General features: G+C 43.5%; 1 protein-coding gene across 6 annotated transcripts in view; it reads right to left on the bottom strand.

The window, feature by feature from the left end:
• Window positions 1–16,253, bottom strand: part of LOC137534352 (uncharacterized) — a 59,256-nt gene extending 43,003 nt beyond the window's left edge. For 3 of the 6 annotated variants that reach the window (XM_068255818.1, XM_068255819.1, XM_068255814.1), the window contains exons 1-6: window positions 16,157–16,253; window positions 6,990–7,035; window positions 6,220–6,307; window positions 6,003–6,110; window positions 5,382–5,471; window positions 4,651–4,739 (exon numbers count right to left, since the gene is read on the bottom strand). In XM_068255818.1, the coding sequence (XP_068111919.1) occupies window positions 4,651–4,739; window positions 5,382–5,471; window positions 6,003–6,110; window positions 6,220–6,250 (318 nt within the window). In that variant the 5' untranslated portion in view covers window positions 6,251–6,307; window positions 6,990–7,035; window positions 16,157–16,253. Of the gene's footprint in view, window positions 1–4,650; window positions 4,740–5,381; window positions 5,472–6,002; window positions 6,111–6,219; window positions 6,308–6,989; window positions 7,036–15,851; window positions 15,875–16,156 lie in introns of those variants that run through there. The other 3 variants (XM_068255815.1, XM_068255817.1, XM_068255816.1) reach the window with 3 other exon arrangements.
• Window positions 16,254–17,576: the final 1,323 nt, after the last annotated feature.

Here is a 17,576-nt window from a genome sequence, read left to right as displayed (position 1 = left end):
TGAGGAATGCCCTATAAACTATATAAAAGGAATACAATTATGCAATGAATAAAAGTTTATCTCGGATCCACTTTAAACTACATACACACGTCCAACAAGTGCACAATGTGCACATGACCACCCGCACAACCTGTATGTCCACACGTCCGACGGATAAACGACCAAACCATTTACATACTGCGCACGCAAGCAAAACAAAGGGCTACACATTGAAAATAAGTACAGGTTGTTAAAACATCCTGAACACACACACCAACTACACAATATCAAACCAACAGTCTTGTGAATAGATCCAACAGTTGGATTGTTCGAAACGCCTGTCGCTCGTCAAGTTGTTTGCACGTATACACATGCCTGATTGTCGTTCAAAAGTCTGAAACAGATTAAAGTCAGGCGACAATCAGGCTGTTTGGTTGAGTGTCTGTATGGCCTTTATAGGTATTACTTTGAAGTACCTCTGAACTGGGGTAAACTGTTTTAAATAAAGCCCATAGTGGGCTAGATTTCTTTGGATAAATGTCCTGGTGCTGCTCATTGACATCCCCGGAAACCTCCAATGGAATATGAAAATCAAGAAGCTCCCCCTAGCGAAGGCACGTGATTCAGAACTACACAGCTGCAAGTTCCTAGCCCCGCGAGCATAGAGAAAGCAAGCGCTTGTTCATGAGCCCTTTCTATCATTGCGCAAGTACAGCTTGCATCTTGTGCATGAGGACGGGGAAGGGGAATGGGGGGGGGGGGGGACTCAGATGAGCCAGGGCACACCTACATAGGTAATCTAGCCCACTATGGCCTTTTTTTAATACATTTTACCCCAAGTTCAGGGATAATTTAAAAAGATTATAGTAACTTTATGCAGAAACATCACTGGCAGTTTACGCAGCGTGAGGCAAAGGTTGTAAAATATCAATAAGATGGCAGCTTGTATTCACAAATAAGTTGTATATGTTACAGCCAGAACCCAACGTCTGATCACTTCAGGTTGTGGACAGCCAATTTGAAAAGTGGCCGGGCTGCTGTGGGCAAAGTACAAAATAAAATCTTGTTCAGCTGGCAGCACAAGTGTCTGCAGTTGGCTCCTCCCCTTTGCTATGCAAATTGGCCGGGCTACTGAGGTCAATGTATGAAACAAAATCGTGTTTGGCTGATGGCACCAGTGTCAGCAGCGGCAGTATCTGTACTTGATGCTTACCTGAGGAAAATGTATGCGTGCTCTAACACCAAGTTTTAACCCTAGCAAGTCTGGCTCTGCAAATCTGGCTCAATTAGCTACTCATGAGGCAATGCTCATGCAAATATGCATTTGCTTTCGCACGCCAAACTATGCAGGGTCAAAAAAACGAATATCGCAAAGCGGTTGCCCTGCGGGAATTAGTTCATGCCACATTAGCACTATCCAGGAGCGCCACGGGGAGGCTTCCCAATGCCCCCATGCAACCGGGGGACCGCGGGGTCCCAGGCACTCTCACTGCCTGGGAACCACAGCAGCACTTTGTGAGCCCTGGAGTGAGTTGTTTGCACCTGTCCTCCCCCCCCCCCCCCTCTGGAGTGTTGTGTGTGAGCCAGCCCTGAGTGTGAGCTCTGGAGTGAGTTGTTTGCACCTGTCCTCCCCCTCCCTCTGGAGTGTTGTGTGTGAGCCAGCCCTGAGCTCTAAAGCTTGGGGTGACCCATGCTTCACTCCTTTCTCATGTGGTGCCCCCAAGTTAATGGGCATGTAGCAGAACACAATGGACGTTAAGGTAAGTGCCTGTTTTTAATATTGGGAGGTTGGAGCGGACGGCTCCCCTCGGCGCTGGCCATGCTTGGGGGAGGGTCGCCTGCGCCACCCAGCCTCCCCCTCCGGGGTGCTGCTGTGGTTCCCAGGCGGTGAGAGTGCCTGGGACCCCGCAGTCCCCCGGTTGTATGGGGGCATTGGGAAGCCTCCCCGTGGCGCTCCTGGATAGTGCTAATGTGGCATGAACGAATTCCCGCAGGGCGACCGCTTTGCGGTATTCGTTTTTTGACCCTGCATAGTTTGGCGTGCGAAAGCAAATGCATATTTGCATGAGCATTGTCTCATGAATAGCCAATTGAGCCAGATTTGCAGAGCCAGACTTGCTAGGGTTAAAACTTGGTGTTAGAGCACGCATACATTTTTCCTCAGGTAAGCAGTATCTGTACTTGGCTTCTCCCCCGAAACCTGCATTCTCCTCTCACCTGTCTACAGGGAGACCATCCTGTGCGTGTGTGCGTGTATTTGCGTGTGTGTTCTTTGTGGGCTTTTACCACAGCCTATGTTGCCATTACACAAGCTGCAGTGAAATCTGGAGACACCACATGGGCATGCACACACAAAGCAGGGAGGGAGAGAGACTGCCCTGTGTGTTTCCTCCTTGCGGACAGATGCTTCTCACATTGGCCACAGAGGCCCGACAAGTACTTCCCAAGGAGTGATCACCACACTCCTTCATAATCAAAGGTTAATATTGGGGTGCAATTGAAAAGATAAAGAGACAGTTTATGCAGAAAATATGAAAATGTTATTTAGCGTCCAGCAATATAACTTGTAACAATGTGCAGATTGCATATGTTCCACCAATAAAATGTTATACAATAGTGTGACGTCAGCAGTCCATTTCAGGTCTCCAAGAAACCTCCCTCAAGCACATTCAAATCTGTATGGTGAAAAATATAACAGGTCCCAGATGAATAAAGCCATCAAGAGCAGAGCGATGTGATAGCCGAGAAAGCGTTGCTGTGAGATTGTATCGGCTTTCACATTCGTTCTGCTCTTGATGGCCTTTTCCATCTGGGATTTTTTCACTGTTCCACATATACAGTGGTGTGAAAAACTATTTGCCCCCTTCCTGATTTCTTATCCTTTTGCATGTTTGTCACACTTAAATGTTTCTGCTCATCAAAAACCGTTAACCATTAGTTAAAGATAACATAATTGAACACAAAATGCAGTTTTAAATGATGGTTTTCATTATTTAGTGAGAAAAAAAACTCAAAACCTACATGGCCCTGTGTGAAAAAGAAATTGCCCCCTGAACCTAATAACTGGTTGGGCCACCCTTAGCAGCAATAACTGCAATCACTGCAATCAAGCGTTTGAGATAACTTGCAACAAGTCTTTTAAAGCGCTCTGGAGGAATTTTGGCCCACTCATCTTTGCAGAATTGTTGTAATTCAGCTTTATTTGAGGGTTTTATAGCATGAACTGCCTTTTTAAGGTCATGCCACAACATCTCAATAGGATTCAGGTCAGGGCTTTGACTAAGCCACTCCAAAGTCTTCATTTAGTTTTTCTTCAGCCATTCAGAGGTGGATTTGCTGGTGTCTTTTGAGTCATTGTCCTACTGCAGCACCCAAGATCGCTTCAGCTTAAGTTGACGAACAGATGGCCGGACATTCTCCTTCAGGATTTTTTGGTAGACAGTAAAATTCATGGTTCCATCTATCACAGCAAGCCTTCCAGGTCCTGAAGCAGCAAAACAACCCCAGACCATCACACTACCACCACCATATTTTACTGTTGGTATGATGTTCTTTTGCTGAAATGCTGTGTTACTTCTACGACAGATTTAACAGGACACGCACCTTCCAAAAAGTTCAACTTTTGTCTCGGCGGTCCACAAGGTATTTTCCCGCAAGTCTTGGCAATCATTGAGATTTTTTTTAGCAAAATTGAGACGAGCCTTAATGTTCTTTTTGCTTAATAGTGGTTTGCGCCTTGGATATCTGCCATGCAGGCCGTTTTCGCCCAGTCTCTTTCTTATGGTGGAGTTGTGAACACTGAGCTTAATTGAGGCAAGTGAGGCCTGCAGTTCTTTAGATGTTGTCCTGGGGCCTCTTGTGGCCTCTCGGATGAGTTTTCTCTGTGCTCTTGGGGTAATTTTGGTCGGCCAGCCACTCCTGGGAAGGTTCATCACTGTTCCATGTTTTTGCCATTTGTGGATAATGGCTCTCACTGTGGTTCGCTGGAGTCCCAAAGCTTTAGAAATGGCTTTATAACCTTTACCAGACTGATAGATCTCAATTACAGTACTTTTGTTCTCATTTGTTCCTGACTTTCTTTGGATCTTGGCATGATGTCTAGCTTTTGAGGTGCTTTTGGTCTACTTCTCTGTGTCAGATAGCTCCTATTTAAGTGATTTCTTGATTGAAACAGGTGTGGCAGTAATCAGGCCTGGGGGTGACTACAGAAATTGAACTCAGGTGTGATAAACCACAGTTAAGTTATTTTTTAACAAGGGGGGGCAATCACTTTTTCACACAGGGCCATGTAGGTTTTGAGGTTTTTTTTCCTCACTAAATAATAAAAAACATCATTTAAAACTGCATTGTGTGTTCAATTATGTTATCTTTGACTAATAGTTAACGGTTTTTGATGAGCAGAAACATTTAAGTGTGACAAACATGCAAAAGAATAAGAAATCAGGAAGGGGGCAAATAGTTTTTCACACCACTGTAGATTATGCTTGAGGAAGGATCCCTGGAGACCCGAAAGACTTGTCTAAAATGTCACTGATAGAACATATACAATCTGCACATTGCTACACAAGAAATAGGTTCTACTCAGAACTGATACAGAATAGGAGCCCAGATCACTCTCCTACTGTGTTTACAAATCACGCTCACAATATTGATTTAAGTCATTCCACTTACCTCGAAAGCCTGAGGGATCCAGTGCATGGAACTCTGGGAAGAAATTGGGCTGGGAAATCTCTCTGGGACACGTCTGTTAATGCTTTCACCTGTAAGTGGTACATATATAGACCCATACTAATTAACTATTGATAAGATGGGTGTACTTCTAACATATGGCTGTCCTTGGTCAGTATTGCATTGTAATGTATATCTCCGCCAACCCCTAAGACTTATGGGAACTCTGAATGCCTAATGCTAAAGAGAAACCGCAACCAAAGATTGAACTTCATCCCAATCAGTAGCTGATACCCCCTTTCTCACAAGAAATCTTTACCTTTTCTCAGACAGATCATCAGGGGGCTCTGTATGACTGATATTGTGATTAAACCCCTCCCACAGTGTGATGTCAGCATCAGAGTGCTGACATCACACTGTGGGAGCCTTGTTGAAATGTGTGAAATAACAGCTGTTTCCAATTGCCATAAATGCGTCATCTCTGCTGCCTGCCTATTTCTCCATGTGTTGATACATGCTATAACAATGTTGAGAAATACTGCTTTAAAACACCCTGCCATACGAAGCATATTGTACAATGTACACTGCAATGCTGCTGCCTCCCCACTTCTCCATGCATGTTATGTTTCTGTGTCTATGTTCAGCATTGTTATCTGCCAAGTCTGTTATTCTGTGTAAAGCAGTTGTTTAAATATGTTTATATTTATATAGGTTGATAAGAATTTACTACTCACCAGTGAAAATCTCCACTGGAATGTCCTCTTCTTTGATCCTTGGAAGTCCTTCTAGCCCAAGTTTCACATTTCTCTGAGTCCCTCTGGTGCCTGTGAAGAGAGATTTGAGTGACACGGTGTACTGAGATGCATAAGAGACAACAGAGAGTAAATAGATTAGGAGATAGGAGGACCTAACCATATCTGTTGGCTGTTAACATACAATTGCATGATGGGAGTATAAAGGTGGCCACTAACAATACAATTTGCTGAATACTAATGATTCTTTGCATGAACGATCAGAAATGATTGTTTGGGACCACTTACACACAAAAATCTCCTAACCAATCCGCTCAGATAAATGAAATCGATAGTTTTTGGACCAATCTCATCAATCTGATCAGATTGGTTAGAAGACTTTTGTCCATTAGTGGTCACAAACAATTATTTTCGATTGTTCATGTGAAGAATTGTTTGGTAAATTGTATTGTTAGTGGATACCTTAACAATAACTGATGGCTCCTGACATATTATATCTCCTCCTTACTTTCTACTTACGGAGGAGGGGTGAGAAAGAGATGCTTGCAGAGACGGAGCAAGGAGAATGTGACTTTTTTTCTGTATTTAATGTTTATTCCTCACCCCTACAGATGTCTGACGCTATCTCTTCTTCCAAATTCAGCTCCTCACCCATCACATATGGGTGTTCTGCTTCCTCCTTAACTTCTACTTTGATATTACTGGATCCATCTGTAGGAAGAACATTGGCTGACTATATACTTCTGTCTTTATATCAGATTATCTAGGTGGCTCCTCCAGAATGTTCTCTATTTTACATAAAATGAAAGTCTCCCCTTACCTGATGATGTGAAGGACAGCTTTTTCTCCATCACCAAACTTTTGGCTGGACTCTAGTTCCCGTTTAGATGCTCCCACTCCTCTGGATTCTAAGACAAATAGTTGGAAAGAAGACACAATTGTAAAGCTCACGCTGCAAAGCAAACAAAAGAAAAAGTGGAACTGTATCATATAGACTGTCTCTCATATTGGGTGTTCTGTACAGTTAAAGTTTGCTACCTAAAGTATCTTGGCCTCTGTCTCCTCTTGTAGCCTTGTAGACCGCTTGATATTTAGCTACATCATCCTTATGTCAGAATACTGAAAGGCACCTCTTAGTTTAGTTTTGGAAAGTTCTGATCTATGAGATTTATTCATACTACAAGACTGACATAATTTAGAATAATCTTCTTCAAGTTCTTCCATCTGTCATCTACTATTGAGCACGATATTTAGTGGGGGAGCTGTAACTCAGTGCCATTCAGGCTTAAAAAAGAAATTAATTAAAAACCCGACCAGATTTGTGTTGACTAGGTCACAAATGCCACCAACCCCTTTCACCCTTCTTCCATAGGTAGTCTGTGTGGCCTTCTTCACTGCATGTGTGGCTTTTACAGACAAAGCACAGGGCCATCTGCACACATGCCACCCAGTAAGTGTCATTCAGATCCAGCGGCGCTGGCCTGCAGTTTGAGATTGGTTAATTTTTGGGGAGACTGCATCTCAGTTTTGGGGCGAGCTGTGAAATGCTGGAGGAGCGAGAGCTGCAGCTTACTACAGTGTTTTACTTACCTGCCTTTTTGTTTGTTTTTCTTTTATAACGGGGTCCTGAGAGACTCTGAAAAACATTCATACCATAATGACTTAGGAGTGCTTGCTGATGTTACAGCAGTGACACTTACCACTCTACAATTAATAGCACCCTCTCTTAGAGTGGATCCGAGATGAACTTTTATTCATTGCATAATTGTGTTCCTTTCCTATTGTTTATCGGGCATTCCTCAAGCCAAATACTTTTTTGTTTTAATACACTTATTCCCTATAAACTAAACAAGCCTCGCCCACAGGTTTTCAGAGAGCCAAGGCATTTTCAGACAGTAGCAAGGGCTCACGGGAGCTCAGTCTGGGCAGGAGGAGGGGGAGGTATTACTAGCCAGAGATTTCAGAGGCAGAGGGGAGGGGATTAAGTTTTTTTCACAGGCTGAGTGCTCAAGATGCAGATAAGCTTGCCTGTTTGTAATGGTTACAAACAACATGGATGCTGTCATTGTATCACAGGAAGAAATAATCATATTTGATTGAAGCGGTTTGCAGCTAGATTTGCTGTGTAAACTATCTAAACTTTAGATAAGATATATAGACAAGTTACTTGTTATAGTTAGTTTTTCATCTCAGATCCGCTTTAAGGCTTCCTGCTGAAAATAATACAGAACCTTACCTACTCTTACTCTATTTTCGATTCTGTCCCCTTTTGGTTTGCCCGTTTTTTTACTCTTTTCAATTAATAATCCAGCCCTTCCTAATGTGCAATGTTAATCAACGCATTGGCAAAAACTCACCACTTATCGCTACCCTTACCTTTCTTAACATAATTAATAAATCTATCTCTCCCCCTACCTATTCCACGGCCACATCTAAGCCTTCCTAGTGATTGACTTAACCTATAACTGACTTACCCTAACCAATACTTCACCTTTGACTTCAGCTCCAGCACCCAATCCATTGCCCCTTCACCCAAAGCTTATGTTGATGTCAAGTCCTCAGGTTCTGCACTATAAACATCCTGATACCCACAATTCCCTCTGCCTGCCTCACAGAAAAGAAGTCTAGACTCCAGGGCTGTGGAGTCGGAGTCGAGAGTCGTGGAGTCGGAGTCGTGGAGTCAGGTAATTTTGGGTGCCCGGAGTCGGGAAAAAATGCACCGACTCCGACTCCTAATGAATTTGTAACTGTAATTAAAATAGAAAATATGATAAAATGTTCTATTTCTCAGATAATAGTCATTAAAAATAATGTATATATACAGTATATATACAGTAATAGCTGTGCTTAGTCCACAAAAATGAAATAAACCAATCAAAATTAGTTACTTGTGCTGCTTCAATAAAGCAGTCCCCGTATTTTTAAGGTCAGATATACATAACTGATTGTGACTGTATATATGATGTGTACACAGGAATCTCTTATATATACTAAATAACATCTATGCTGTAAGAATAAAGCCTGATGTGTAGCTGTGTCACTAATAGAGATGGTCAATGAGATGGAAATAATTCTGCACTGATGCTGATTTATGCAAATGTATGCACTCCCTTTGCTGATGAAATCAAATAATTTGATATGTTGTTAAAATTTGGTTTGGGGACTACAAATTAAAGGGTACCTGAGACGGATGAAAAGTAAAGTTTTATACACACCTGGGGCTTCCACCAGCCCCCTTCAGGCTAATCAGTCCCTCGCTGTCCTCCACCACCCAGATCTTCTGCTACGAGTCCTGGTAATTCAGCCAGTCAGCACTGTCCGGCCGCATGCCGCTCCCACAGCCAGGAACATTCTGCACCTGCGCAATAGTGCTGCACAGGTGTAGTATGCTCCTGGTGGCGGAGTGTGTGCATGCGCACTATGCCCGACTGGCTCAAGTACCTGGACTCATAGCAGAAGATCCAGGTGGTGGAGGAGGACAACAAGGGACTGATTATCCTGAAGGCGGCTGGAGGAATCCCCAGGTATGTATAAAACTTTAATTTCATCTGTCTCAGGTTTACTTTGTTACACAGTAGTACTATACTCTACATATGCACTCCACACAGAGCTGCAGGGAATCCACTGAGAATGCTGTGCACATTGAACACAGAGGTGTTGTCTGTCACCCATAAACCTTGTTCAGATTGTGCATGAAGAATGTGTAATAGAGGAAGAATCTCCTCATTCCCCTGCAGAGTACCTGAACATCATTCTTACATGTACCCACAGTTACATTGCCTAGGGTCTGATCCATGTTCAGATTGTGCATGAAGAATGTGTAATAGAGGAAGAATCTCCTCATTCCCCTGCAGAGTACCTGCACATCATTCTTACATGCACCCACACTTACATTGCCTAGGGCGTAATAGATGTTCTTTGTTCCGGTTTGTACCTTTTACAAGTACTCTTACCAAGGACTAGTTTTAGTCTAAAGGGAATAAATATAGTAGTCTACATATCCTTCTCACTTCAAGTGTCTTGTAAAATTCCTAAGCGTTGGCAGTTAAGAGACAAATTTCATGTTACATACTTTTAATCAACAAAATTGTAATTTGCAAATTATAGGAGTCGGAGTCGGTGGAATCCTAAACTGAGGAGTCGGAGTCGATGAATTTTTGGACCGACTCCACAGCCCTGCTAGACTCAGCCCTCAACCTCCCACCATATAGTAAATATGCATTTACATCATATTACAAGGTCCCTGCTACAACATGTCAGTGGTGGCCGGCTCCTCACTTCCAACAGCATGTAGTGTGCTTTCAGTTCCCTTCCTCAACAACTGTATGCAAGCCTGTGACAGGTCATGAGGATCTGCATGGGTGTGACTGCAATACCTTGACAAGACATGCCTCCCTTGTGATTGACATGGACATTCTACAATCTTTGTCCATGGCAGGTTAGATTACCTCATCCTTAGCCTCCTGAAGCGGCTTGTTGTCTTTGATATACAACTGGATCCCTCTGAATATCAACCCGAAAGTTCCTCCAAGTGAGGCATCTCCTTTCACTGCACATGTGCGGACCTCTGCGCATGTGCTTGTCCTCAGAACTACACAGAGACGTCAGTAGTTCCGAAGAACTTTACTGGCGGACAGCAGAGAAATGGGAAGATGCTATACAATCCAGAGCCTTCTTTCTATTTAGGTATCAAACCTGAAGTGACTTTTCTCACTTCTGGTTTGCTTTATCTCTGATGGGCACAGAAAGTGTGTCCCTTGCATCTGACTTCCTCAGTGCATTTGAGAATGACTGTTGGTGCCCTTGGAATTTTTATCCTGCTTCCAAATGTCATCTTACAGTGCTGATTTGCAAATGAAAGAACTGGTAACTATGGACAACAAACATATACACTTTTCATTCAGGAGACCCTGGGCTACAGGCTTATTTCTCTCCATATAAGAGCTATATTAAATCATCTAAAGGCCACAGATGTGCTAAAATTTCAACTTCAGACCATTTTATTGATCCACGGGAAGTGAAATTACCGCAGAGACTTATCAGTAGTGTCATGGTTCGAATTTGGGATCCTGCATTCAGAAACCCGAATTATGCCAACTTCAGCAGCAGAGCTAGTGGACAGGGCTGTGAGGATGAAGTCCACATTGCGCTTCATGCAACTCCGATGCTTTCTCCTTCCAAGCCAGAAGAAGGAAGCATCAGTCACATGAAGCACGGCATGAACCGCACATGAGTGACCTTCCTCTGACCTTGTCCGCTACCGTGGTGCTGAAGTGCCGTTTTCACCATAATTTGGGTTTCCGAATGCAGGATCCTGAATTTGAACCCCAACATTACTCATGAAATTCAGAAACTGATTACTGGTTTGGCAGAAGACAGGTATCAATTATTAGCCTTCTGACTCCGATTACTTACATGCAAAAATCTGGCTCAGTTGAGGGAAGATCATGCTAGTTAAAGAGTTCGGGCCAGTGCACACCAAACATTGCTAGTGTTATTTCAAACGCATATCTAGAAGCGATTCCAGGCATGTGCTTAGAGATTTTTGGAGTGTTTTGGTGTAGAGATTTTTTTATTTTTTGCACAGTCTGAGCTGGAAGTCAACAACTTTGCAAAAAACGCTTGGAAAATCGCTGTGTTCTAGGGTTTTTTAGAGCGATTTTCCACATTTCCTGCATTTGTGTTTGGGGAAAAAAAAAATCACATTGCTCTGGTGCAATCCTTCCCATACAAATACATTAGCCAAGTGCTTTTCAAAGTGCTAGCATTTATAAAAGCGCTCAGAAGCGCTCTTGGTGTGCACCAGCCTTAAGAAGAATTGCCTCATTGAATGTCATGTCACATCTCTACTAAAGACTGCTGGCTAATCCTGTCACCAATGTCACATAACTAGACATGCTGACAGCTGGAAGGAGTTTAGTGATTGAGGTAAAGGTGGGACTCATACTAAAGTGTCAATTCTATACTGTACACATGCAGGGCCCTTTTCAGTATATTCATTGCCAGGTACTTGCAAGTGCTTTACACAGGCAGTGGGGTTGAGTTTGTCTTCTCTATGAACATCTAAGCATGGTGGCAGCCCCACTTAGACATGTCATGAGGTGGTTATCTGCTGCTCATGTGTCAAATGCTGACATGTGTGGTAACAAACGCTGCCATTCAGCTGCACTGAACTGCAACCAGGCAGCCAACAGATGTGTCACTGAACTGCACAGCAAGACCTCTTTTCCATGGGAGTCTGAACTGTGCACTTGTCAGGCAGTTCAGCCTTCCAGCTCCCAGCCAGAATCGCCTTTATACTGCAATTACATGTAGCCAAATAGCAGCGTTTGGTAAAACCTCCCGTCTGGTTTGACACGTGGTGGCATTACCCAGCACCAAAAACTCATGTCTGAGGAGGGCAACAGCCATGCTCAGATGCAACTGGCTGTCCTCCACCTCTGCTGAGTGCTAGCAAGTGCCCAGCTACTGAACAGGAGTAGTTGGCAGGTGGTGAATTTACCGCCTTCAGCTGCTGGTGTATAAGAGAATTAAGAGAAACCATCAGGGCTGTGGAGTCAGAGTCGTGGAGTCGGAGTTGTGGAGTCAGGCAATTTTAGGTGCCTGGAGTCGGAGTCGGGAAAAAACGCACCGACTCTGACTCCGACTCCTAATGAATTTGTAACTGTAATTAAAATAGAAAATATAATAAAATGTTCTATTTCTCAGATAATAGTCATTAAAAATAATGTATATATACAGTATATATACAGTAATAGCTGTGCTTAGTCCACAAAAACCAATCAAAATTAGTTACTTGTGCTGCTTCAATAAAGCAGTCCCCGTATTTTTAAGGTCAGATATACATATCTGATTGTGACTGTATATATGATGTGTACACAGGAATCTCTTATACATACTAAATAACATCTATGCTGTAAGAATAAAGCCTGATGTGTAGCTGTGTCACTAATAGAGATGGTCAATGAGATGGAAATAATTCTGCACTGATGCTGATTTATGCAAATGTATGCACTCCCTTTGCTGATGAAATTAAATAATTTGATATGTTGTTAAAATTTGGTTTGGTGACTACAAATTAAAGGGTACCTGAGACGGATGAAAAGTAAAGTTTTATACATACCTTCCTCCCAGTGGCGTAGCTAAGGAGCTGTGGGCCCCGATGCAAGTTTTACATGGGGCCCCCCAAAATCTGCCAATGGCAACTACAGTGTCAGAGGTGCAAGAAAGGGGTGGGGAGCAGTTTGTTTATGATTACCACCATTCAAAGTATCTATAGAAGTGATAATTATGAGCACAGGACCAATAGAGAGCTAATACTGCAGTTGAGGGAGGGCCCTATGGGGCCCCTCTGGCCCAAGGGCCCCGATGCGGTCGCTACCTCTGCACCCCTATTGCTACGCCCCTGCTTCCTCCAGCCCCCTTCAGGCTAATCAGTCCCTCGCTGTCCTCCACCACCCGGATCTTCTGCTATGAGTCCCGGTAATTCAGCCAGTCAGCGCTGTCCGGCCGCATGCCGCTCCCACAGCCAGGAACATTCTGCACCTGCGCAATAGTGCTGCACAGGTGTAGTATGCTCCTGGCGGCGGAGTGTGTGCATGCGCACTACGCCCGACTGACTCAAGTACCTGGACTCATAGCAGAAGATCCAGGTGGTGGAGGAGGACAACGAGGGACTGATTATCCTGAAGGCGGCTGGAGGAAGCCCCAGGTATGTATAAAACTTTAATTTCATCTGTCTCAGGTTTACTTTGTTACACAGTAGTACTATACTCTACATATGCACTCCCCACAGAGCTGCAGGGAATCCACTGAGAATGCTGTGCACATTGAACACAGAGGTGTTGTCTGTTACCCATAAACCTTGTTCAGATTGTGCATGAAGAATGTGTAATAGAGGAAGAATCTCCTCATTCCCCTGCAGAGTACCTGCACATCATTCTTACATGTACCCACAGTTACATTGCCTAGGGCCTGATAGATGTTCTTTGTTCCGGTCTGTACCTTTCACAAGTACTCTTACCAAGGACTAGTTTTAGTCTAAAGGGAATAAATATAGTAGTCTACATATCCTTCTCACTTCAGTTGTCTTGTAAAATTCCTAAGCGTTGGCAGTTAAGAGACGAATTTCATGTTACATACTTTTAATCAACAAAATTGTAATATGCAAATTAGAGGAGTCGGAGTCGAGGAGTCGGAGGAATCCTAAACTGAGGAGTCGGAGTCGGTGGATTTTTGGACCGACTCCACAGCCCTGGAAACCATAAGCAAGAATTGAACTTAGCAGTAGCTGATACTCCCTTTTCCACAAGAAATCTATTCATTTTCTTAAACAGATCATAAGGGGGCTCTGTATGGCTGATATTGTGGTGAAACCCCTCCCACAGTGTAATGTCATGACCAAGGTCCTGACATCACACTGTGGTAGCCTTGTTGCATTGTGGGAAATAACAGCTGTTTCCAACTGCCAAAAGAGCAAGCAGCAGCTAATTCCAGTGAACCTGCCGGCAGTAAAAAAATGACACCATGTGATGTCAGAATGTACTGTATATCAGGATGAGGAAAGATTTTTCAATGGGAAAACACTGACTAAATCATTTATACATAATTACTGTAAAAATGAAGCACTTTTTTATTACATTATTTTCACTGGAGTTCTTCTTTAAGCGTGCAGTATAAGCATTAGTCTGAAAGAAACCATAAAATTGTACTTCTACAGATAGTTTCTGAGTTGACTTTTGTCCCATTGAGGCCCCTTTTACACTTGTCTTGGAAAGCTGCATTGCTTTATCCTCTTTTACCGCAGGGTAATGCAAAAGCAAGGTAATGTGGCCAAGCACGCTTACTGCGTTGGGCCAGAAGTGCCTAATTGGTCGCCGAGCCACCAAAAAGTCAATAGCATGCTACCATCAGACTTCAACAGCAACACAATGTCGGCAGAAGTAATGTAAGTCATTGGGCAATGCAGGAAATGTAAACATGTTGGCAGAGGTGGTTTACATGTGCGGAATGACAGGAATACAACAGGACGTACTTCCTGTCCAGCAGGCAATACATCACTGGGCGAGGGGTGGCAGGGCACATGCAGGGGGGTGGCGCTATGCATATGACCCTAACCGCGCACTCAGCTGCAGGGTCATATGAATGGCATTTTGTGCGTTGCTGTGCGAGGCAATGGGGCGGAGCATAGCACTGCAAACACACTGACCAGGTGTAAAACCAGCCTCAAAGTTCCAATTGTGCTCAGGGAAAATCTGCTTCCTGCAGAGAAAAACATTTTCATGTAACTTTAATGTAATATATGAAATTTGGAAATAGACTAAATAAGCATACTTTCTCTGAATATTACAAAATATTATTCATAATTATGCACCATAAGTAAAAAAAAAAAAGGATTATAAACGTGTCTACATCGAATGGTATCCTGCAGTCTAATTTCTGTATAATTATAGTATTTTACATACTTGCACATGAACTGAGAGGGATACGGTGGTTGCCAACAATTCCATTTGCATGGCAGTCCTGCAGATCTTACTGGCCAGATTGTCTGAATCACATCAGCTGATGCATAAAGAACGATTCCATACGAGTGCTTCCCAAGCTCAAATACTGTCACTATTGCAACCAAGGACCTCTATTCCACCGATGGATCGAATTAATCACACACCTGAAACAAGCATGCAGCTTATCCAGTCAGACTTCAGTCATAAACATCTGCAGCTGCCTCAGTTTCCCCCGGCGATGCTCCATCTCTCCCCACAAGTAGATGGCAACTTTTAAAACAGATCTACTTTGGACCTCGCATGCACATTTGTTCTTTAAAGCTGCTCTGTCCCATCGTCTTCACGATCCCTGCATGCATACAGCACAGAGCTGCGTCACTAAACAAACGAAACTGTGCATGTGCGGGCCAAGGACAATCCGGTTCAGATATCGCCAACTTTTTGTGGTACCAGGACGGATTGCAGTGAAATGAAGCATCGCAGGGGGCAAATGAGGCAGCGGTCGTGGTCTGGATACATTAAAGATACCATGTACGGTAAGTCCTATATTTTACCTTTTTTCTTTCCGGGTCAGATATCCTTTAAAGGCAAATGATCAGTAATACAGCCAGGCAAAACCAGATCAACCACAACGCAAACCTAGGCAGCTGCCTAGGGCCTGGAGAAAATCTAGTGGCCTGGTGGATGCTAGCCTTCACCAATTCTAACTAAAAAAGCCAGGTGACCATCAGCGCTGGAGAAAAATTGGCATTTTGACTATGGCCCCATTTCATTGTAAACCTTTTCTGCAGCCAGGTAATCTGCATTGTTTATGACAGCCTCCATTTCCCTCTCAGTTCAGGTGTGCTATAATTTATTTTTATAGAAAAATCAGGCGATTGCAGGAAATGAAGGATGAGTTTGAAGACCTCACATGTGTGTCAAAGACTGCGTGCAGCCAAAAACTTACTAAGATTCACAGAAGAACTCCAGAACAGGCCTAAAGCTAAGGTAAGCACAAGTTCAGCAAATCCCTCCCCTCCCGGGGTCACCTGAGCTCTGGTCCTTAATTAATCTCAACTTTCCGATTCATTTTCTCCAATAATATCAGTGCTGCACCCCATCTATCCATCAAATACAGACACAGATGAAAGGAGGACTGTTAGGAAGACGACATTTGCTAGGTTCCCTCTTTCAGATCTTACACAATGCTGCATGCCAATCTCTCGTTTACATTTGATTTAATAAGATTATAAAATATAATTACACTATTACCTCCCCTCTGTAACGCAGCGCCAGAATCACTGGTCCTCCCTGTACTGCTTCTTCCTTCCTCTCTAGGGCTACGACAAAATGGCCGCCACTCCAGTTACTTTCGAGCCTCATGTGATACAAGTCTGCAGAATGCAACATCTCACCAGCAGAGGGCGCAGGTCAGCTTTCTCGCCACTTGATCTCCACTAGGAACTTAGAAAGCTGAAGCTTGCTGTCAGTTTCCAGTGCACTGCAGTACTAAAGGAACTTGTGAGAGTGTGGTTATCCTCACTACTGGAGGGTCGGTAGCCATACTGTTGTAGCTTTAAAGCATCATTATCACTGGTGTCTTCTGAATCCTAAGTATTGATATTGTGCTGAAGACTGGAGGTAATAATGTGTTAAGATATAATGAAGACTCCCCCCCCCCCCCCCCCCCCCCCATCATGTCATGTTAACCTATCCATCCCATATCAATTCATGTCATGCTCTGATGATAACCAGAAAGTCCAAAACAGCTGTGTGCATGTTGGGTTGGTGTGGCTCTGTAAAATGTATAAGCTTAAGCTCGCAGTACACCAGTGCATAGCTCCCAACTGTCCTTCTTTCAGTGAGACAGTCCCTCTTTGGGAACCAAATCTCTCCTTCTTCATTTGGCCCTCTTTCGGGACTGATGTGCAGATCTATGTAAATATATGTATTTTGTTACTGAAAATGTGTTTTATTAACTCTAAACCAGGGCCGGATTTACCATAAGGAACTGTAGGCACGTGCCTGATGGTGGAGAGGTGGCTCACTCCCCTCTCCTAGTGCTTCCTTCCCTATGCAGAGTATAAATGAGAGGTTACTCACCCGAGTCTCTGCATTCCACTGATGAGACCTTCCTTTAGTTGGGGCACTTCTTGCTACTTAATACTGAGGGTACTTACCCTAATACTAAGGGGCGCCTCTAGCTACCTATGACGGACAAGGGAAGTAAGGGAGAGGTGACGTCAGGGATGAGCACACTTGCAGTGCAGTTTGGCGGGGTTTGTAGGTTTATGGAGGGTGAAGTCTAGGGTCCTAGGACTGCTGTGCCTGCAGGCTCCAGTGATGTAAGTCCAGGCCTGCTCTAAACTTTATCCCCATCCTTTAAATTGATGCATTTCTTATTTTAAAATGTTAATATGCAGGAAAATGAACTAGGATAGAAAGGACAAGTACAGTTTGAATTAACAACATATTTTTCTTATGGAATGCATGATAGCGGTGTGGACTAAGTGTCCCTCTTTCTTATTTCAAAAAGTTGGGAGGTATGCCAGTGGTTCTGGATGTGTGTCTGGCTTTCAGAGGCAGAAAGAGATTTGCATATTTAGTAGTGATGCACCATGGGAAACCACAGTTGCTTATTTAAAGGGAACCTGAGACGGGGTGAAAGAGATGTCTTTTATTTACATGGAGC

Source organism: Hyperolius riggenbachi, chromosome 10 (assembly GCF_040937935.1).
Source record: "Hyperolius riggenbachi isolate aHypRig1 chromosome 10, aHypRig1.pri, whole genome shotgun sequence".
Classification (NCBI taxonomy): domain Eukaryota; kingdom Metazoa; phylum Chordata; class Amphibia; order Anura; family Hyperoliidae; genus Hyperolius; species Hyperolius riggenbachi.
This window is presented reverse-complemented; position numbering and strand designations above follow the sequence as displayed.